General features: G+C 39.5%; 2 protein-coding genes across 4 annotated transcripts in view; one reads left to right on the top strand and one right to left on the bottom strand.

Moving 5' to 3' along the window:
* Positions 1-24,312, bottom strand: part of CTNNA1 (catenin alpha 1) — a 281,342-nt gene that overhangs the window by 52,514 nt on the left and 204,516 nt on the right. The gene's annotated exons all lie outside the window — the stretch shown is intronic.
* On the top strand, positions 9,904-12,567 carry LRRTM2 (leucine rich repeat transmembrane neuronal 2). The gene is made up of 2 exons (XM_019740270.2): positions 9,904-10,599; positions 10,942-12,567. Exons 1-2 carry the CDS (start codon positions 10,596-10,598, stop codon positions 12,486-12,488), a joined length of 1,551 nt encoding a protein of 516 aa, XP_019595829.1. The 5' UTR covers positions 9,904-10,595; the 3' UTR covers positions 12,489-12,567.

Here is a 24,312-nt window from a genome sequence, read left to right as displayed (position 1 = left end):
GGCCTGCACCACAGCCCCTCCCAAGAGGCCCCAGAACCAATATACCTGGAGGTTGGCTTCAGATCACAGCAGAGCACCAGCCAATTAGCCCACAACGGCATACACAAAGGGCAGTCTCAACAGGTACCAGAGTCCGATAGAGTGAATCTCACTCCATGGGGAAAGTAGCACGCCACAGCAATTTGTAAGCTGTGGATGTGGCCAAACTCCACAGTCAGTCAGCCTGAAGGTCAATCCCACCCATTGATATGCCAATAGCAATCAAGGCTCAACTATAACAGTAAGACACACAGAACCCACACAAGGGACACTCCTGGAATACCTGGCACAGGTGACCAGGGATACTGTGCCACTGGGCCCCACAGGGCACCTACTACCTAAGGCCACACAGCCAAGACTGGGAGACATAGCAGATCTACCTAATACATACCGTGTTTCCCCGAAAATAAGACCTAACTGGAAAATAAGCCCTAGCATGATTTTTCAGGATGACATCCCCTGGAAATAAGCCCTAATGCGTCTTTTGGAGCAAAAATTAATATAAGACCCGGTCTTATTTTCGGGGAAACACGGTAGAAACAAACACAGAGAAGGAGCCCAAATGAGGAAACAAAGAAATATACCCCAAATGAAAGAACACGAGAAAACCCCAGAAAAAGAGCTAAACAAAATGGAGGCAAGCAACCTACCAGATAAAGAGTTCAAAACAATGGTTATAAGGATGCTCAATGAACTTAGGGAAAATAGATGAACTCTGAGAACTTCAACAAAGAAAGAGTAAGCATAAAAAGGGACACAAAAACCATAAAAAAGAACCAGTCAGAAATGAAGAATACAATAATGGCAATGAAGAATGCACTAGAAGAAATCACCAGTAAACTAGATGAAACAGAGGACTGAATCAGCGATTTTGAAGGCCAGGTAGCAGAAAACACCCAATTGGAACAGAAAATACATACATACATACATACATACATACATACATACATACATACATAAATAAAAGAATAGTTTAAGAGACCTCTGAGATATCTAGCTTAACAACATTCTCATCATAGAGGTACCAGGAGGAGAAGACAAAAAGCAAGGGATTGAGAACCTATTTAAAGAAATAATGAGTGAAAATGTTCCTAACCTGGTGAGGGAAATAGACATATGAGCTCAGGAAGTGCAGAGAGCTCTAAACAAGATGAACCCAAACAGGCCCACACCAAGTCGCATTATAATTAAAATGGTAAAGAGAGGATCCTAAAAGCAGCAAGAGAAAGGCAAATAGTTACTTACAAGGGAGCTCCCATTAGATTGTCAGCTGATTTCTCAATAGAAACTTTGCAGGCAAGAAGGGATTGGCATAAAATATTCAAAGAAATGAGAAGCAAGGGCCTACAACAAGGACTAGTCTACCCAGCAAGGCTATCATTTAAAATCGAAGGATAATGAACTTCCCAGAAAAGAAAATGCTAAAGGAGTTCATCACTCCTAAACCCATATTACAACAAATGTTAAAGGGAGAAGAAAAAGAAGGAGGAGGAGGAGGAGGAAGAAGAGGAGGAGGAGGAGGAGGAGGAGAATATAAAGATGAATAATGAAATAGCAATAACTATGTAGCTATCAATAATCATTTTAAATGTATATGGATTAAATGTTCCAATCAAAAGACATAGGGTAGCTGAATGGATAAGAAAACAAGACCTACACATATGCTGGTTACAAGAGACCCACTTCAAATCGAAAGACATATACAGACTAAAAGTAAAGGGATAGAAAAAGATATTTCATGCAAATGGAAATGAAGAAAAAGTTGGGATAGCAATACTTACATCAGACAATAGCCTTCAAAATAAAGGCTATAATAAGAGACAAAGATGGACATTACATAAAGATAAAGGGAAAGGGATCAATACAACAAGAGGATATCACTCTTGTAAACATTTATGTACCCAACATAGGAGCAACTAAATATGTAAAGCAAATATTGATGGAATAAAGGGAGAGATCGACAGTAATTCAATCATAGTAGGGGACTTTAACACCCCATTGACACTAATAGACAGATCTACCAGACAAAAAACCAACAAGGAAACAGCAACCTTAAATGACACCTTAGACCAGATGGATTTAATTGATATTTTTAGAGCATTTCACACCAAAGCTGCAGAATAGACATTCTTTTCAAATGTACATGGAACATTTTCCAAGATAGACCACAAGTTAGGACACAAAACAAGTCTCAATAAATTTAAGAAGACTGAAATCGTATCAAGTGTCTTCTCTGACCACAATGGTATGAAACTAGAAATCAATTACAAGAAAATAACTGAATAAGACACAAACACTTGGAGCTAAATAACATGCTACTAAATAATGAACAGGTCAACAACAAGATCAAAATAGAAATCAAAAGACACCTTGAGACAAATGAAAATGATAACACAACAACCCCAAAATCAATGACACACAACAAAAGCAGTCCTAAGAGGGAAATTCATAGCAATACAGGCCTCAAATAAATAATCTAACCTCACACTTAAAAGAATTAGCAAAAGAACAACAAATAAAGCCCAAAGTGTATAGAAGAAAGTAAATAACAAAGATCAGAGCGGAAATCATCAACAAAACAGTCGGAAAAAACAATAAAAAAGATCAATGAAACCAAGAACTGGTTCTTTGGAAAGATATTAAAAAATGATAAACCTTTAATCAGACTTATCAAGAAAAAAAAGATAACCCAAATAAAATCAGAAATGAAAGAGAAGTGACAACTGACACCACAGAAATACAAAAGTTTACGAGAAAATATTACAAACAATTATATGCCAACAAATTGGACAACTTGGAAAACATGGATAAATTCCCAGAAATATACAATCTTCCAAGACTGAATCAAGAAGAAACAGAAAATCTGAACTGACCAACTACTACTAACAAAATCTAATCAGTAATAAAAAAAAACCCAACAAATAAAAGTCCTGGAATGAATAGCTTCACAGGTGAATTTTACCAAACATTCAAAAAAGAATTAACAGCAATCCTCAAACTATTCCAAAAACTCAAGGGGAGGAAAAGCTTCCTAACTCATTTTAAGAGGCCACCATGACCCTGATTCCAAAACCAGACAAGGACATTACAAAGAAAATTGTAGGATGACATCGCATAGATGCAAAAATCTTCAACAAAATATTAGCAAACCAAATTCAGGAATACATGAAAAAGATCATACACCATGATCAAGTGGCATTTATTCCTGAGATGCAAGGTTGGTTCAATATCCACAAATCAATTAACTTGATACACCACATAAACAAAATGAAAGATAAAAATCATATGATCATATCAAGAGATGAAGAAAAACATTTGACAAAATCCAACATCCATGTATAAAAACTCTCAGCACGGTGGAAATAGAGGGAACATGTCTCAAAATAATACAGGCCATATACCACAAGCCCACAGCTAACATCATACTAAATGGGGAAAAGCTGAAAGGGTTATTCTTAAGATCAGGAACAAGACAAAGATGTCCACTTTCATTTTTATTCAACATAGCCTAACCACAGCAATCAGAAGAAATAAAAGGCATCCAAATTGGAAAGGAAGAAGTCATTATTTGCAGATGACATACTATATATATAGAAAACCTGAAAGATTCCACCAAAAAAACTATCAGAACTGTATAAATGAATTCAGTAAAGTAGCAGGATACAAAATTACTATTCAGATGTCAACTGCATTTTTAAACACCAATATGAACTGTCAGAGAAATTAAGAAAACAATCCCATTTACAACTGCAAACAAATAATAAAGTACCTAGGAATAAATTTAACCAAGGAAGTAAAAGACCTGTACTCGGAAAACTACAGGACACTGAAGAAAGAAACTGAAGATACACATAAATGGAAGCATATACTGTGCTCATGGAAAGAAAGAATTATTGTTAAAATAATACCCAAAAGAATCTATAGATTTAATGCAATTCCTATCAAAATACCAAGGGCATTTTTCACAGAACTAGAACAAATAATCTTATAATGTATATGGAACCACTAAAGACCCCAAATAACCACAGCAATCTTGAGAAAAAGGAACAAAATTGGACATATCATGCTACCTGATATCAAACTATATTATAAGGCTACAGTAATCAAAACAGCATGGTACTGGCATAAAAAGAGACACATAGATCAATGGAACAGAATAGAGAGCCCAGAAATAAGCCCACGTCTACGTGGTCATTTAATTTATGACAAAGGAGGTAGGAACGTATACTAGGATAAAAACAGTCAATTCAATAAATGGTGTTGGGGAAACTGGACATATGCATGAAAAAAAAAATTAAACTGGGCCACCTTCTTACACCGTATACAAGAATAAACTCAAAATGGATTAAAGACTTAAATGTAAGACCCGAAACCATAAAACTCCTGGAAGAAAATATAGGCAGTAAACTCTGACATTGCTCTTAGTGGTATTTTTTCTGATCTATCTCCTTGGGCAAGGGAAACAAAAGAAAAAAAAAAAAAAACAAATGAGACTACATCAAACTAAAAAGTTTTTACACAGCAAAGGAAACCACCAACAAAACGAAAAGACAGCCTACCGAATGGAGAAGTTTTTTGCCAATATACATCTGATGAGGGGTTAATATCCAAAATTTCTAAGAATGCATACAACTCAACACCAAAAACAATCCAATTAAAAAATGGGAGAGGACCTGAACAGACATTTCTTCAAAGAGTACATACAGATGGCCAATAGATATGAAAAGATGCTCACCATCACTAATCATCAGAGAAATGCAAATTAAAACCACAATGAGATATTACCTCACACCTGTCAAGCTGGCTAATATCAATAAATGAACAAGTCTGACAAGGATGCAGAGCAAAAGGAACCCTCACGCACTGATGGTGGGACTGCAGATTGGTGCTGCCGTTAAGGAAAACAGTTTGGAGGTTCCTCAAGAAATTAAAAATATATCTACCTTATAACCCAGCAATTCTATTTCTGGGTATTTACCTAAAGAAACCCAAAACACTAATTTGAAAAGATATATGCACCCCTATGTCCACTGCAGCACTATTTCCAATAGTCAATATACAGAAGCAACCCAGGTGCCCATCAATAGAAGGCTGGATAAAAAAGATGTGATACGTATATACAATGGAATATTACTCAGCCATAAAAAAGAATAAATTTTACCATTTGCAGCAACATACCATGTATTCCCGAAAAGGGGGTCTTACATTAGGTTAGAGCTGATGGTACGGCTAGGTCTTATTTTCAGGAAAACACGGTAGATGGACCTAGAGGCTATTATGCTAAGTGAAATAAGTCAGACTGAAAAAGACAAATACCCTATGATCTCACTTGTATGTGGAATCTAAAGAACTATTTAAAAATAAGCAAACAAACAAAACAGAAACAGACTCATAGATACAGAGAACAAACTGACAGTTGACAGAGGGGAGCGGGGTTGGGGAGCTGGGTGGAAAAGGTGGAGGGATTCAGAAATACAAATTGGTAGTTACAAATAGTCACGGGGATGTAAAGTACAGAATAGAGAATATAGTCAGTAATATTTCAGCAACTCTGTGTAATGCCAGGTGGTGATACTAGACTAATTGGGGGGAATCACTGCATAAATTATTTAAAAGTCTAACCACTATGTTGTACATCTGAAACTAATGTAAAATAATATTGAATGTCTAACTGAACAGAAAAAAAATTTTTTAATTAAAAAAGAAATAGGATAGAAAACACAGGGAGTTTTTACAGTCTAGGAAAGAAAGATCACTTCCTCTTAGGTTGGAAGAAAGGAGAACAAGGCTTTAGAGATGGATTATTAGAGGCTGAGGATCTGGTTCGACGGGAACTCCCACCTGAACAACTTGAATCTAAGGAAGCGAAGGACAGGACATAGAAGGACTAAAAACATAGGTGATATTCAGGGGGTGGAACAACTTAATTGGGATAATAATAAAAATAGCTCAACAAACACTGAGTATTCACTAAAAGAAAAAAAAGGCCTTTGAAAGAAAAGTTTCCCAGCAACACAGATACACTGTACTTATTCACACTGGACAGTGGTCCCGTGATTGCAACAAGACTCCAGGAGCCTAGAATTCTGAGTGCTCTCCGATCTGGCTCTACCTGCGACTATCAGCTTGCTTTAGCCCAGCTCCAACATGACAGACAAAGCCATCAATCCTTACATACTCTAGCTGTCTCAGTCAGACAGGTTCCATTTCTTTCAAAGATAACAAGCTAATGTTTAGCACCAAACTCCAGTGATTTTTTTTTTCCTTTTTAGAAAAACAGCAAATCAGAGGTGGCCAGTTTACTCAGTTGGTTACAGCATGGTGCTGGTAGCACCAAAATTGCCGGTTCGACCCCCGCATGGGCCACCGTGAGCTGACCCCTCCTTTAAAAAAAAAAAGCAAATTAAACATTTAAAAGAACAATTACATGTTTGCCTCCAAATATATGCATGTTTGAAAGCAGTGAACAACTCTAGGATTTACCATGAGCTTTTCCCATCCTCTTTCCCGCCTCCCTCCAAAAAAAAAAAGACTAGTAAAACCCACTTACTCTAATACAGTTCGTAAGGTTGCCAGCTAAGGATCCCAAAAGGTTCTTAGCAGGGGATATACTCAGACCCACAAAATCTAGGGCCTCTACCGTAAAAATTATCATTCTTTTATAAATGTGAGGAGATCTTCCAAGTAGCGATCAAGACTGGCACCAACAGGTTTATTTTACTTTATTTTATTTTATTTTTAAGGAGGGCGCAGCTCACAGTGGCCCATGTGGGGATTGAACCGGCAACACTGGTGTTATTAGCACCACGCTGTAACCAACTGAGGTAACCAACCACCCACAACAGGTTTACTTTAACATACTTCTACAGAGCACCTCCATGCAACACCTCTGGTGCTGGGGTATGACAATTTTTGGAGTTGGGCATGATTAAAGAAACATTTGCCTTTTTAATATAAAGCACAATCAAGCTCCATCTCTACCACGAAAGAATAGAAAATTCCATGTATATATCTGTACATCTGCTTCTCCAAGTAGGGAAATAAGTCTCCCTAATCAGCAACACATATTAAACGTAAACTTTCACGCAGAGGAACGCAGGTGACGACAACACCTAAGCCCGCCGCCTGGCTCACTTATCTGTGTCAGCCCCTTTATAGAGAGGAGAGATGGACAGCTTAGATTTTACTTCTCCTTTGCCTTGTTACAAACAACTAAAGCAGTGAAAATTTAAACAGATGATATGTACAGTACCTTCCAGAGGTTGTACTGCCATTTTAAGTCAAAGGCATATGTGTACGGAATAAAGCTGCTCTGAAATGATACCAGGTAAAGTTTAATTCAGAAAGAACACTGGTTTGTTTAGTCCTTTTAGCTAAAGAAAGATAAAGATCCAAAAGAGTGATACAAAATTCCATCAATGCGAACTGCATACTGCACCAATTTTAAAGCAAACACCACGTCGTCTTTGGTTCCACTGCCTGAACCTTTTGAACCCCAAGAGAGGGCAAGTGAGCAAGATGGCTGGTGACCCAGACAGAACTGAGCTCTCTCTGGGAACTGTGACACTGCCCACTTCTCCAGATGAATCAGAAAATAACGACTCTTGATGGCATTGGTGCTTCTCTGGGCAATTTTCCTTGCCCACAAATGTGTCACCATGGCACTGGAATGATGTAATATAGGCATTTCCCATTTGTAATATAGAAGAGGAAGGCCAAGCAGTCTGGAAGGCAGAAAGGAACCAAAAGTCTAAGGGGAAGGAAGGAGATGCTTTTCCTTCTAATTTTCACCTCACAACTCATTCCTAATCGTGGTTGCTCTGATCCAATGGACTCTAAAATGCTTTTCTCCACATAGAACTGAAGTGGTTACTTCAGGGAAAAATTTAATCTAGCTCCTCCTGCCCGGCAAAGATTTTATTTAATCAGAAGGTGTCTGACTTCAATACAAGAACATTTACAGCAGCCCAAGGGCTTCTGTTCCTTTAAAAAAATAAAGAGACCACCTTTATCAGCTTCCCCCCTTGGAAATTTTGGAAACAAGTTCCTGTAGAACAGTAACTCTGAAACTCAGGGTCATGGACCCTATAAGAGTCTGATTAAACCTTATTACCAGACAAATGCATGAGCAATGAAATTCGAGAAGCCAGTCTATAGACCGAGGTTAAGAACATCTAGCCCATGGAGAGAGAGACTATGGAAAGCATCAAGGTCAGTGGCGGGAGTGGCATCCCTGAGGTCTACGACAGGACCTCTCCCTCCCTTTGCTGACCAGCAAGCAGGAAAACGATTGGGAACGCTAGTGCAGGCTCCTTCCTAGGAGGGGTTCCACTCACGGGCAATCTGAGCTTGGGGGAAACGTCTTAGGGAGGTGCTGCAGTCTCAGATCCTACCTGTCAAATCTTTCCTTCCCCTCTGCCTTCACAGGTGTCGTACCTGCCCTGTGGTCTGAAGACTGTCGGTCCTCAGGGTATTCCTGCTGTCTCCTCTCTTCCTTTATACTCGCCAGGCATTTCCCCCAGTAAAACTCATACCTCTAATCCCATCTGGGGGTCTGCTTCTAGAAGGACTCAAACTATACACCTGCAGTTGCTGCCATTCACAGCACCTTCACACAGGATCCTGGGGAAGAGACCTTGATTTCCTCCAGTACTCACGCTAGTGCCACACTCCAACACAGAAACTGTATCCCTGAAAACAATGACTTCTTAGACTTGTCCAGTGGAATAAAGCCCCTGGAAGCCAACAAGCCAAAGATGTTTCACAGACACCATGGGTAGTTTTGAGATTTCTGCTTCCAGGTGTGAGACAAGACCCACCAAGGATAAGTACCAATGATATGAGAGAAAATGGCATGGAAGGCCACATCAATAAGGTACGATGTGTAAGAGGCCTTACCTTTGTCAGGCCTGAAAATATGACCCTGACTCATGCTAGAAATATCTTTCCCATTCATACAACACTAAACATGGAGCTGTACATTAATAACCAAGCTCTGAAAAGTGATGCCACTATTCAACAGGGAGAAGACAGTTAGGTTAAGTACAAACGGCCAAAGCAAAAATCCTATTCCAAAGAAGTATGAGTAACCTTTTGTATGCACTAGAGAGAGTCCCACAACAGTTAGTACGAGACTCTGAGTCAGTTCTGAAGTGTGTGGTGTGACCTAGTAGGTGTGCGAACAAATGCTCTGTTATTTGAGTCCCATAACGCCCCAATCCCAGCATCAGATGAGACTTTCAGTTGAAGGACTAGATGCGATTCTGAGATACATACAAGAGATTGTGTCAGAATCCAGCCATGCTGTACCACTTGCCCTAAATCATTTCTGTTCCACTGTTAATACTTAGGGAACGTGATACTAAATGACTCTATGAACCTCCCCTTTTCTCTCAGTGACTGAAAAATCAGCGTATTTTTCAATCAGCACTGTGATAAAACATTGTTATAAAATAGGACCAAGCTATAAAATAGGAGAAATCTTTTAAATTAGAGTTTTCCTGAAATACTCAAAAGAGCAAAATAACCAAATGCTTTGCTTTGTGAGGTTTTTGTTTTTGGATTTTTCCTCCCCCTTTATTCTTGGTTTATGATGTTCAGCTCTTAAGGACAAAGAAGCCAAACCCACTTAATCTAATTTACCAACACACTGAAAGTAAATCGTAATCATACTTGTATTTTAACCAAGCATGACAACAAGGTGATTGAGTAGCTGCCCAAACTACCAGAGCAGCGGGCACTAACTTGCATAGACTGGCGTTAGATCAGCACTTCATAAATCATGCAGGCTCCTGCCCATTTAGAGGATCTCTCTATGCAGACTCGGCAGTCTAACACTGGCTCTCGCAGCATTAAAAACCATCACTCTGCTAACTCAACTCACTGTTCAGACGGCCTTCTTGAATGCAGCCTTTATTACAACCTCACGGCTGCTCCCTTACTGAAGGAATACCATGTTTTTAAGTCAGGAGTTCTTCTTTCTCACTTTATTGTAACTGGGGGTCTTACAACGACCCGCTACTGTTACAAAGCACAGTGCTTTATAACAGTAAAGCTTCTGGAAAACCCAAACAAAAGACACGTCACCCGGTGACGTCAGCCTATATACAGTTCTGTGTGGTCGCAGCACATAAGCAAATCCATTCTTGTGCCGTTTCTCGGAAAAGCTTTTCAGTAAATGCACTCATGCTGCTCCAGGAGCTCTTCTCTGCAACAAGCCGCCCATCTGCCATCAACAAGTTAAGACCGAGAGAACTAACAGCTGCGGAAGGCAGAGACTGACGCTTTGATTAACCAGCTGAGCAGGGCGAAATTAATAACTTATATTCTGAACTGATTGAAGGGATCAGCGTGGTCTCAGAAAATGTAACCAATGCTGTTGAGAGGAATATCCTAAGGAAAAAACAACTCACCCTGGTGGATTCAATTTTACTCAGAAAGCCTGGGACACAGAAAACAGGAAATTGGTGAAAGGCTCCAGCATGGAGCCTTTTACAGACTCACTGCGCTGAGTCTAACAACCACGACTGAATGCAGCCTCCAATGTGCTCAGAAGAATGGGTAAGTCCATGCATTTCTGTGTCTTGTACAGTCAGCAAGAAACCGTGCTTTTTAAAATAAGCCACTGAGTTCACCTTATATGAGGGAAGTCACTGTCATTTTTTGGATTTTGAGGTTTAGGTAAAAGCATATATTGCTGATGACAGGACATGTTTTATCTTCTTTTTTAATGGTTTAAGTTTTGTTCCAGTCAGACTAACAAGGTTAGTTTTTCTGCAGCAAATGAAAAATAAGTGATATGCAGTGAAATCTTTCGCCATAATGTTTTGTTTTTTTTAATGGCTCATACGTTTTGATGAAAAATATCCTATCTTCTTGTTTTCCTTAAATTATATTCTGCAGGCTTACATTTCAAGTGGCCATTCGGGGCCCCTATGCTGGCAGCAATATATGCAATGAGTATGGTTTTAAAAATGCTGCCTGCCCTGGGAATGGCGTGTCCACCCAAATGCCGCTGTGAGAAGCTGCTCTTCTACTGCGACTCTCAGGGCTTCCACTCGGTGCCAAACGCCACAGACAAGGGCTCCCTGGGCCTGTCCCTGAGGCACAATCACATCACAGAGCTCGAAAGGGATCAATTTGCCAGCTTCAGTCAACTTACCTGGCTCCACTTAGACCATAATCAAATTTCAACAATAAAAGAAGATGCTTTTCAAGGACTATATAAACTTAAGGAATTAATCTTAAGTTCCAACAAAATATTTTACTTGCCAAACACAACTTTTACCCAACTGATTAACCTGCAAAATTTGGACCTGTCTTTTAATCAGCTGTCATCTCTGCACCCAGAGCTCTTCTATGGCCTTCGGAAGCTGCAGACCTTGCATTTACGGTCCAACTCCCTGCGGACTATCCCAGTACGCCTATTCTGGGACTGTCGTAGTCTGGAGTTTCTGGATTTGAGCACAAACCGTTTGCGAAGTTTGGCTCGCAATGGATTTGCAGGATTAATCAAACTGAGAGAGCTTCACCTAGAGCACAACCAGCTGACGAAGATTAATTTTGCTCATTTCCTACGGCTAAGCAGTCTGCACATGCTCTTCTTACAATGGAACAAAATCAGCAACTTGACATGTGGAATGGAGTGGACCTGGGGCACTTTAGAAAAGCTAGACCTGACTGGAAATGAAATCAAAGCCATCGACCTGACAGTGTTTGAAACGATGCCCAATCTTAAAATACTCCTCATGGATAACAACAAGTTAAACAGTCTCGATTCCAAGATCTTAAACTCCCTGAGATCCCTCACAACCGTTGGCCTCTCTGGCAATCTGTGGGAATGCAGCCCTCGAATATGTGCTTTGGCCTCCTGGCTGGGCAGTTTCCAAGGTCGGTGGGAACATTCCATCCTGTGCCACAGTCCTGACCACACCCAAGGAGAGGATATACTAGATGCAGTCCATGGATTTCAGCTCTGCTGGAATTTATCAACCACTGTCACAGCCATGGCTACAACTTACAGAGATCCAACCACTGAATATACAAAAAGAATAAGCTCATCAAGTTACCATGTGGGAGACAAAGAAATCCCAACTACTGCAGGCATAGCAGTTACTACTGAGGAACACTTTCCCGAACCAGACAATGCCATCTTCACTCAGCGGGTAATTACGGGAACAATGGCTTTGTTGTTTTCTTTCTTTTTTATTATTTTCATAGTGTTCATCTCCAGGAAGTGCTGCCCTCCCACTTTAAGAAGAATCAGGCAGTGCTCAATGATTCAGAACCACAGGCAGCTCCGATCCCAAACACGACTCCATATGTCAAACATGTCAGACCAAGGACCGTATAATGAATATGAACCCACCCATGAAGGACCCTTCATCATCATTAATGGTTATGGACAGTGCAAGTGTCAGCAGCTGCCATACAAAGAATGTGAAGTATAATATCTACCCGTCATCAAAAAGTACATCAGATAAGTAACCTATTTTACATAGTAGGGGCTAAATAAATATCTAATTTTTACCAATGGTGACATTAAGTCTAATTTTCAAAACCAAGTGGAGACTTAAGTTTTTGAGGTGTTGAAGTGTTTTTAATTTTTTTTAATGAAACCATATTTTAAGTGTTAAATGAAGCAATGCTCACATTAATTTGCACTCTTGTTGGAAAAATCTAAAAATGCTTACTTCAAAATAAGACATTTCATGTATGTGATTATATACTATTGAGTGTAAACATTTACACTAAGGTCTCCATATGCTATTTTTTTCTATTGAAAACAGTTTGGAAAGAAACTACTGAGTAGGAAAAGATATGGATCAATACTCAGTTGATCATTGCTTTCCATCCCAAGTACCACGACAGGCTTGCTGCTTAAAAGGAGACCTAGTAAAGTTCTCTTGTATGATAATTTGGTATTTACTCAAATCTGCAATTGACTGCCAGTGTGGGAAGTAGAATTTCATGTGTGCTGAAGACTGGTAAATATTAAACACTCTCCTTCCAGAGTTTTTGCCTAGGTTAATAGATATTATCAAAGTCCACATCAAGAAATCAGAACCCTTTATATAATTCTAATAAGCTGAATGACTCTTTAATATATTTCATCAATGAATCCAAGTGATTGTGAAAAGGTCTGATTACAATGAAATCAATACTAAATAATTACACTGACTTTGTATCATACATCTCTAGTTTAACTAAAAAGGACATGTTGATTTTTATGGCATTTAGACAATTATTTTAAACTAGTATTAAATTACCATTTTACTAATCAGTTTACTAAATTCTATATCTACATTTGTATGTGAAAAAATATTTAGAAATTATTTTGGAGAGAAGACAGTCAACAGTCCTATGACCCGCTCCCTCTAGTTGGAAAGCACACAAAAAATTCCCTCCCCCTCACCTGTCATGGTCAAAGATGCCTTGACAAAGGGGTTAAACCCCTTCTGCCTTTTCCTGATCTTCAAACCTCAAAGAGCCAAACGAAAAATAATTGGCCAGCAACAGGCATAACACCGGTTCTCATCAGAATATATTATAAAGGAACCATTAAAAAATTCACTTTCTAAATATTATATGCTAAAACTTGGCCTTTTAATAAAGATACACAGTCATACTGTAACAGCAGTGCCTTCTGAGTGAAGGGAACAACATATGACTGGGGCAAACCTTCTCATGGTAGAACACGCTACATGCTTATGCAGCCACACAGTGGTCCCCCAAAGATGGCACGGAGGTGAGGGGGGAAAGGGAAAAGCAGCATTTTGAAATCTGACTCGCAAAAAACAGCTTAGCTGAAGTTAAAAGGCAGCCAAAAGTGAGGCAAATGGGTAGCTGTACACAATCTGCATCAAACAGGCGAAGGCCCGAGGACCTGCAATTGAAAGGGGGGGTTGGTGCCTCTCTTAATACAAACATTCCATAATTAACAAATGACAATATGCCATACTTTTCATGCAGAAAAGAGCCACAAGTATCGTGTTTCTTCAATTATGATTTCTATGGAGAAACTATAACATATTGGGATTCAGATGCAAATTACCAATTCACACAGAATTTTTCCATAAACAAAATTCCATGTATGTAATAGCAAAAACCAAGAAATTAGACTACTGACTTGATTTTGGAAGAATGAGCATCTTTACAACTGGCATTTTACTGTATGTGAAAAGGGCATAATAAATCCTTAGAGAAAACCATTACCATAAAAAAAAAAAGTTCTCTTTTCCTTAACAGGACTATTAACATGATATCCTTCATTCAAGGCATATTTTCTTCCCTGGACTGAAATGAAAACATGTTAAGACTACAGTTTAACCCATGAGATTCCACTGTAATTAATTTTTTTTCTTTTTAATACCAAGAGAGGGGTGGGTGTCTACCTACATTTCAAAGAAAACGTGTCTCAGTAAAAAGCATGCAAGATCATACATTATGGTGAAAATGTGCTCTCTTTATTTTTCAAGGTGGGTAGATTAGTTTGGCAAAGTCTCAGCCCAGTCGACTTCAGCTGATCTTTAGCAGTGAGCATTTCATCTCTTGTTAAACCAGCCCCAGGGCCTGCCTGGGCAGGGACAGAAGCTGATTTTACGGCATAGAGCACAGCTCACTGCTTCCCTACAGAAGGGCTGGATCAGAAACCCCCATTACAAATGAGAGCTCCACAAGCTAAAATTTACCAACTCATTTATCAGGGTAACCACAGCCATTTGTCAAGGGAAAGCTTTGTCACAATACAACTGTGTCCTGAACACTCAAGATTCCACTAGCCCTGAAGGACAGCAAGAGAGTATTTTCCATCATTTCAACCACAACCAAAATTAATGGAGACTGTGAGTAGAAGGGTGAAAAGTATTGGCTGGGTATCCCCACATTAATCCTAAAGATTACAGTTAGTAAAACGGACCATCAATCAGCAAAATCCTTAATGTATGTAGAAAATTGGAAAAGCAAGCCATTTAGTAATTCAGAAGAACAGCATAGCTAAGGCCAGCAAGGCATACTTTCAAGTTGAAAATTAACTGATTTTTTTTGTTTGGTCCTCCATTTTTTGGGTAATGCTCTCTGAGAAAAGTGAGTAACAATGCCAAACAGCATTTTCCTTTTTCATTAAAGCGCAAACACCCTTTTGAATTGCCCATGGAAGGCAGGATTCCATTTCATTTTGGTCTATTTGTGTTTCGGTATCAGCACAGGTTTGAAGATGAGCCTGTCAGTCTCATGTGCTCCCTTTACCAGCTGGCTAGGGTGGCAGGGCATCACAGCTACACTGCAGATCCTGCTAACGCAATGTTAGGGCTTTTGTTTATCGGTTTAGTTTTATCCTCTTCAGTCTCTTCTCTCCCCCCTCCCCTTTTATTTCATTTTCAAGGTTAGTGGGAAAAACGACCACTTAATCAAAAACCAGAAAAATAATTAAATCTCTCTGGAAAAAGTTAAAGAAGGTTATGATTCTGTACCCACTTAGTAACCAAGAGCTAGTTTGGAATCATTTATATTCATTTCTGTAGCTTGCCAGGGATTTCAATCACCTTTCTGAAATGAGAGTGGGCTGACAAATTTGCAAATCCATACACCAACACAGAGAATACCCACTGCCAACATCAAATAGCAAAGATACTAATTTTTTAAGCCAAAAATCTGCACTAACACATGTAATTTCTTAATGTGCCTAAGTTAATTTCTGTACTAATTCAATGAATGGAATTGACTGAACTTCCCAACTCCACTAATTATTAAAATCCATCTGCTTATTCTGATGCTAGTCACCAAGAGCTAGACTCTATCTTTCCAGTAAAAATGGGCCCCATGTAGCACTAGGTCTGAACCCTAAAATTCAAAACAGGCATATCATTTTCTTAAGGCATACTTCCTATACACAACTACCGAGGGAAAGAAAACTGTAAATGCCCTGTTCTCTCCAAAGTGTGGATATCGACATGAAATTTTGAAAGAGTATTTTTAGAAACTGACTTACATTACCATTTTTCTAATAGAGCAATACAGTGACAGACCTGTCTCAGAAGTCTGTTTGAGGCATCCTTCTCATCTTATTGGTGAAAGTGCTTCAACCAGAAAAAGATAAAGGTGATAAGGCCATCCATAGGTAATTACATATTTCTGTTCCTAACCTAGGGCAAACTTGAATAATTTAAGGCAAAAAAACAAATAGAAAATGATGGTTTAAGCTTTCATACTGTTATTGCAAACATTTGGAAACATCTGCTACTCCTTCCATTAATCTATTCTTCCTTGGTAATTAAAAAAAAAAGTTTGATTTATGGAATGTTTGTTGAACCTTCCTATCAACACTGAGACTGGAAACCAAAAGTACAGTCTAAACACATTGTGTTCAATAACCTTTAGAGCCATTTGTTTGGGGGGTGGGGGTGGGCAAATGGATTGGGGGGGAGGAGAAAATACTATTACACTGGGGTCTGAGGAGAAATGGTAACAAAGTGCAGTGTACAGCAAAGTTTTGTTATTAAAATTGTGTATACTGTAAAAAGTCAATGTCTTTTTTTTTTTTTAGCTTTTCCTTGGTAACCTATCAATTTTGATATGTGAAACCTAAAACACCATTTGTGACAGATATAGAAACCTGAAATGAACAGTTGTCTTATACCATGTTCTCTACAATGCCAAATGTGCCAGTTGAAAAAAGGGCAGCTAATCATCACCCGTCTTCATTCAGAGACAGGCAAAACTAGGCTAAGTAAGAAGAAGGTGAAGGTAAGGGGAGCAGGGTAGGGGCTGGCTAAAAAGCCACCACGCCAATAAACAACAGTCATGCAATAACAAGCTGCTGTCACAAGCCTTAGCAAGTGGACAAACCGCTGTCCGTGGGGCTCACAGGCCTCGGGTTGGCCACCACACCCACAGTGCTGCCACAGTGACTTCTGGGGGGCTTCCAAAAGGCACTCAATTGCCTATCCCCAGCAAATAGCACCTTGGGCTCCACTTCAGGGATCCACTGGGGGATATCCCAGCAGCACCTGAGAGGGACGGCCACAGGTGCTGACCTTGCTGGGATCTCTAGGATCCCTACATGACCTCCTCTACCCCAGGTGCCAGCTCACTAAGTAAGGAGAGGGGAAAGCAAGGCAAGATGTTTAACTATTGCCCCTCAATTGGCACAGGTAAACATTCCCAGGACAGAACGCTATGCCTGGGCAACAGCAGGGCAGAAACTGCCCTGGCCTCGAGGAGCTCACTGCCAGGAGTCTGCCATACTTGCCAGGATGCACTTCCTGCTGCTTCAGGCCCAGAGCACTGCAGCAGGACCAGACAGGCAGGAAGAAACAAGGGTACCCCTTGCCCAACATCCAGGGATAAGGAGATCAGAGAAGCTAAGAGAGCTCTTACACCAAAAATCTCAGCAGTAACTAGGGCAGAGGGAGGAAACAGCACAAAATTTTACTGTCAAACTCATCCAGTATGCACTAGAGGGCACAGGTGATGGTGGTTTCACACTGCACAAAGGAACGAATTCCTATAGTTTACAGAGTTAAAAGCAGAGCTTATTAACATAATTTTCGTACATTTTAACCTTGAAAAGGCTACATCTGATTTTTTTATCAGTTATTTTAATTAGTTTTGCCTGTATGCCACAGCATTCTCAGGTTCCCACTTAAATTTATAATAGATTTCTTCAAGGTCTGTTAAAAGAGATTTTTTTTCTTTCTTTAAATATATCTAACCAGCTGGGTACTCAAGTCTCCCTTAGAGACACAAAATGTACTACAAATTGTCTTTCACAAAGAGAGAAGGGAAAAAGAGGTGAAAATCGTAGCAATTCCAAACATTTCTCCTTAGCTGTTCCTCCACACTAGCCAACGTTTTGGGAACAATCTTTAGGATCAGACGTTGAGCCTCCTTTCCCCCTATGGGAAGAGGACATTAAAGAGCAAGAAATCTCCAAAGGCAAATACAATGAGGCATCCTATCCTGCGAAGCCCAAACTAAATACACCATCCCTTTACACACGGAGGCCCCAGAGCAAAGCCTAGCCATGGCCTCCAACTCAGGCCCTCCCACTAGAAACCAGCCTGCAGAAGTGTCTGTAACCAACAGCCCTGACAGCAAGGGCTAGTGGTTCCATCACCGCCCAGAGACGGCTCTTCTCCCACTTGGGAACCAGATTTTAAAACTGTAGCCCCAGCGCCAATGCCCAAGCCTTTCTACAACATTCATCAAAAGACTTTACCAAGAACCACAGTGCAAAGATGTAAAAACATCGTAACTTCACTGAATACCCATTCACAACTGTGTTCAAGAGTGCACAAGAACCCCATCTTTAGGCCCTGGTATGTGTGCACGCGCACACAGACACACACACACACCCCTCTTCAGGTTGCTTTTTCTGGGAAATCATCAGACAAAAACACTACAGCCATTTACATCAGCCCACCTGTTTTATCATCCTGAGAACCGAAATAGTTCCTCTTGTGATAAAAGCATTTCCCACGGCCTAGCTGCCAAATACAGAGCGCAACTGCTCAGTTCCTTAAAACCTCTAAAAACAATGTATTTATCATTTACATATAACCTACTGCTATAAAGTCAAGGACACTTAGCATGACACATTCATACGAACAGAATGGTTGAAATAAAATGTAAAAAGATCAAAAGTAGGGATTCTTAACTCTAAGGGTCCAGGATATGTTACATAGGATACAAGAACCTCTTGAAATTATAATGCAAATACTGTGTTGAGTCTAGAGATTTCACCAGATTCTAAGGGTTTGACAGAAGAGCCTTAGTAGAACGATGGAATAGTTATTTCTAGTGGACACAAATTTGGCCTTGATCTTCCTGGTGGCCAAGCCAAAGAACAAAACCACCACCTTTCATTGACCCAGGGATTAAATGGGCTTATGTCAGAGGAAAGACACTTCTTTCATCTGATAAAGGAAGCCCATTAGTTTATGGTGGGGGGGACACTTAAGTACAAAAGTATGTGAATTACTTATAAAATAGAACCAACTATAGGAACAATAAGGAAACAAATCAAACAGTATCTCCAAGGAAATTTTAGAGAACAGGCAGACTTGTTCTTCATGTCAACCCTGGAAAAAGCTACGGGTAAGGAACCTAAACATGCTTTGTCGTGATCTCACCTTTGGTGACCCATGGCTGGAATCTATCAAGTCGGCAAGAAGGAACACGCACCTACTTAGAAGAGCAGTTCATGTTTCCTCATCACATCCCGGGGACCCAAACTATAACGTTTCATCACATAAGGGTCACCAAGTAAATACCTACTCTCTTACATTACAAATCTTCTGGACTAGGAGTATAATTTAAAATGTAAAAATCTTCCACTACATGATGAACAAAGAGAAGCACATCTCACGCATTAGCTCAGCTGTGCTGGTGATGATCATAAACGTGCTTCTTAGGCAGGGATCTACAAGGCGGTAACTAATCTGTTCTAAGAAAGGACACATTTAAAAAGATAAAGCATCCACTATGTGAATAGTTGTCAGAAATTGAACTGTCTCTTTAAAATTTAAAGCTCATTCTGCATGCCATTAGAAAATCCACCTATTATTTCAACAGGCACTAACAGCACGGTGGGTGATTAAGAATCCTGCTCCACACTTCGGCTGGGGACCCTGGACAAGTCCTTCGACCTCACTGTGCCTTGGGCCCCTCATTCCTAACATGGAATTAATAGCAGTAACAACCACAGGGGCACTTAATACCTGTAAAGTCCTGAGAACAGGCTGGCCCACAGTAAATGTTCAAAAAATCTTTGCGATTTTTAATAGCAATATGTGGACAGATACATCAAGGTGAGAATATAATCACATTTCAGACATGGCAGACCCCCTCTGTTGCTTCCTGCAACTCTCTATTTTCTCGTTTTAGTTCCCTCACTGAGTTAATGTATAATCTCCAAAACAAAGATTGATCGATCATTAGTGAGAGTCAACAGCCTGGATACACTTTTTGTATTTAGTATTAATATAAAACTGACCACATTATCTCATAGTCCAGTAATTTGCTTTATAAAATGTATTATATTAGACACGACATTTCTCTAGTTTGGCTTGATGAATCAAGGCTAGATTTCAAAATACTTAGAATCCCTAATTCCAAAATTCCTTCTGCATAGTCATTTAAAATCAAGTAATGTCTCTTTTCCTTGTTCTATAAAATTATATAGGACAACACATGCTATCCATTATCATAAATGACTACTATTTTTCAAAAGAAACGAATAATCTCATTGATATCCCAGCTCCTAACAATTTTATTTTAGGACAAATACATGACTGAGAATTAAGAATCACTGTGATGTTCAGGGTTTTTTTGCTTAGAAAAAATATACTTCACGTCTACCACATCTAATTTAGGAAGCAACTCATCCAATTATGACAGATTTGGTTCCTAGGCAGATTTGCCAAAATTATTGAGGGCTATAAGTAAGGGAAGTATGAGAATTTAAAAATACAAAGATAACCCATCAGTGCACACGGGAGGGTATGTTCTGTGACTGCTGAATAATGAACCTCCATCATTACCAAAATTTCTATTAAATATAAAGCTTGCTCAGAATTAACCTCTCTGAATGAATCCACATTTAGCTTATTAGAACCTGCAGAGCATATGGCCCAGATTTTTCAAATCAAGAACTTCTTTCTTGGTATTGTCTTTCCAAGATCATGATCCATTTTATCCAACAGGAAAATTATCTCTTCCTTCACCCACAACTTTTCTCTACTTTCTCACATCTTTTGACCCTGGGCTTGCTCTCTTTCCTAATGTACCTGCCACACAAACAAGCTTTACACATACTTGCTTCTCCTCATGGATCCCCAAATTCCAAGAATTGACCACCTTATTGAACAGAAAACCATTCAATTGTAGTATATCCACTGCACCCACCTTCTAAGAAATATCTATAATTTAAAAAATATTCCTCAACTCCACAAAACTAAGTGCCAATAAGCCGCACTGACCCACACAATTTAGGAAATACTGTAAGAAAACACAATCACGCATCTGCATTGTCTTCTCATTCCACCCTCCCCTCTGTATAGAATTCAAGTATCAAATAATGTTTATTCACCTGCTTTTACTTCCAAAAGATCAGGAATACCAGCCATTTAAGAACACTGCCCTTTTGCTTTTAATAATCAGCACTTACTCCAGCTCTCTGACCAAATAAAACCCCCAACACCCTTCACATCTTCAAAAAGAACAGCAATTTTGCTGGTTTTATTTGGAGGTGGGCAAAGTGCCTTGGGACGTGGAGGGCATCAGGGTGGAGGACAGGGTTGTGAAAATTTCCGAAATGTCGAATTCTTGGGGTAATGAGAGGCAGTAATTCTTACCTCCCTTGTCTATGCTCTAAAGTTTCACACCAGTTGTCAGAATTTCATAAAACCAGCCAAAAAAACACTGACCTTTCTCATGAAAGTAATGTTCTGCCACAGGTTATGCTACAAATAGAGAAAAAGATGCAAGCAGGTCTGCCACACGTGGCACACACTAAGAATCGTGTTCAGAAGTGACCCTAACAGTGCTACTTCTCTCTCATCAATCTCCCTAACTTTCCCTTGAAACTCACCAGGGGTAAAAATGGCAGTAAGAAAGCAGGGGAAAGACTCTTCTACCTCCTGCAGGCGTCTGGAGCAGGGCCGCCCCCACATCCTCCTCTTTTCTCCCGACAATCCTTTCAGGCCAGTGTATATGAAACTGCTCTCTGACATTTTTCATCTTCCAGCAACTAGAGTCCATTTTGTTATTGTGTTAAGACTGCCAGTCTAAGAGTTATTTATGTGTTACTACTCTACATGAAAACCTAACAGCAGGTGGTCAGGAATTTTCTTCCTTTTGATGCAGCTTTCCTGAAGTGTCAAAAAACATTACAGTGCATAAGCGATAGCATCATCCAGACACCCAACTTGTGCTTGCTTAGAATTAGATGTGAGATAAATTACAGATAAAACATGAAGAACTGGACAAACTATAAAAGAGTTTACCTAAAGTCCAGTTGACATTCCCAACAAATATATCACCATCAATTATTTAATAAATTATTAAACAAATACATTTCTGTTAAAAACACAAATCTACTGGCTTCCCAAGATAATAATCAGTATTCTAAAGATCTCACCTTTTAAGTATCTTATGTTACATTTTAAACACACACACACACACACACACACACACACACACACTCTCTCTCTCTCTCTCTCAATTTAAACTAGGGAGAGGAAGAGGCCCCTCCGGGGATTAGGTAAAACCTATGAAAGGCTGGACTCTTTATTCTGAAGTTATTAACTAGCTTTAAACTAACTGAATTCTAACACCCGCGATCAACTGAGATTAAGCACACTACAGATGGCACAGATCTGGAACGAGAAGGATGGGGAAGACTCAGTTTTTGACATGTTGAAGTTGAAGTATTTGTAGCCACTCAAACGGAGATGACAATTCTAGGGTAAAGATCTAGGCCAGAAATATAAATTTTGATGTCATCATCAGTGAATAGAGGTATTTAAAGTCACGAGACTGAATGAGATCACCAAGGGAATGAGGGTAGATGGAGAAGAAACCCACAGAACCACACTTCTCTACAGCAGTCTGAGGAATCTTTTAACAGTATCTATCAAATGGCAGTCAACAAAAAAAGGATGGGTTTCAAGGGCAGCATCCCCTCAACATCAAAGCCACCTGAGCAAAGCATGTTCTATTGGAAAACTAATGAGAAAAGGTCAACTTAATTCATGAAAGTAGTGTGAAACGTTACATATCAAAGGAATCGTTACCAACTGAGTGGCTGCACACACCCTGCTTTAGAAGTGAGGCCTACCATGAATCCATCATTCCCCACACCTCTGGGTATGTGCTCCACGTCAAGTAATGCTGGAGATGGCCCTGCCTTCTATGAGATCAATAAATTCCAGAACCAATGAGAGGTCATGAGACAATCAGCAAAGCAGGTTTTAATTGGGGGGAATGTACAGCTCATATACTTGAACTACAAGACAGCCAAATAGTCAATAAAAAAACAACCATATAATTTTCTCTATCTTGGTAGCGATTTGGGTTGTAAAATGTATGCATATATCAAAACTCATCAAATAGTACACTTACAATTTGTACATTTTACTGTGTATAAAATTTATCATTAAAAAGTTTAACTCTAGGGGTGGCTGGATGGCTCAGGTGGTTAGAGCATGAGCTCTGAACAAGAGGGTTGCCAGTTCCATTCCCACACGGGCCAGTGAGCTGTGCCCTCCACAACTAGACTTGCGAGTGAGCTGCCGGAGGGGTGGCTGGATGGCTCAGTTGGTTAGAGAGCACCAAGGTTGCCGGTTCAATTCCCGCATGGGATGGTGGGCTGTGCCCCCTACAACTAAGATTGAAAACGGCAGCTGGACTTGGAGCTGAACTGCGCCACCCACAACTAGATTAAAGGACAACAACTTGGAGCTGATGGGCCCTGGAGAAACACACTGTTCCCCAATATTCCCCAATTTAAAAAAAAATCCTGCTACTTAAAAATAAAAATAAAAGTTGAACTCTAGTTAATGACATGCATGCTGCAATGTTTAGAGGTATAGTATACAAGTGTCTGCAACTGACCTTGAAAAGCATCAAAATAATAACATGGATTCAGGGATGGGTAAATATGTGATAAAGCAAACTGTTAATCACAGAATCTAGGAAATGGATATATATATATATATATATATATATATATATGTTCACTGCATCCTTCTTTCAGCTCTGTATGAAATTTTTCCTAACAAAATGTTGGGAGGAAAGGAAAAAACATAATTACAATTGTAATTTATGGAATTAGCAATCTAAGACACTATTCCTCTCAACTAGACCTACAATGTTACACGATAGTTAAGAAGTTGGACTCTGGAGCCAGGCCGGGTTCAAAGTGTAGCGCCTCCACTTACTACCTGTGTGACCCTGAACAAGTCATTTAACCTCTGTGCCTCAGCAGTAACAAACTCATGCTCTGAAGATTAAACGGAATATGTATAAAGCACTCAGAACAATTCCTGGCACTTAGTAAGTACTCCAGCGTGAGCTGTTTTTACTACTACTACTACTACTACTACTACTACTACTACTACTAGTACTACTGCTACTAAATATTTTAAAATAAGTCTACAAATACTACTTTAACTTCCATATATGAGATGCTAAGGCGAAAGGCCCTTCCTTTCAAGAGTTGATAATTTCATTGGAGACAAGACTTAGAATATTCATTAAACAACTAAAAAGAAG

This window comes from Rhinolophus sinicus, linkage group LG10 (assembly GCF_036562045.2).
Source record: "Rhinolophus sinicus isolate RSC01 linkage group LG10, ASM3656204v1, whole genome shotgun sequence".
NCBI classification, from domain to species: Eukaryota; Metazoa; Chordata; class Mammalia; order Chiroptera; family Rhinolophidae; genus Rhinolophus; species Rhinolophus sinicus.
This window is presented reverse-complemented; position numbering and strand designations above follow the sequence as displayed.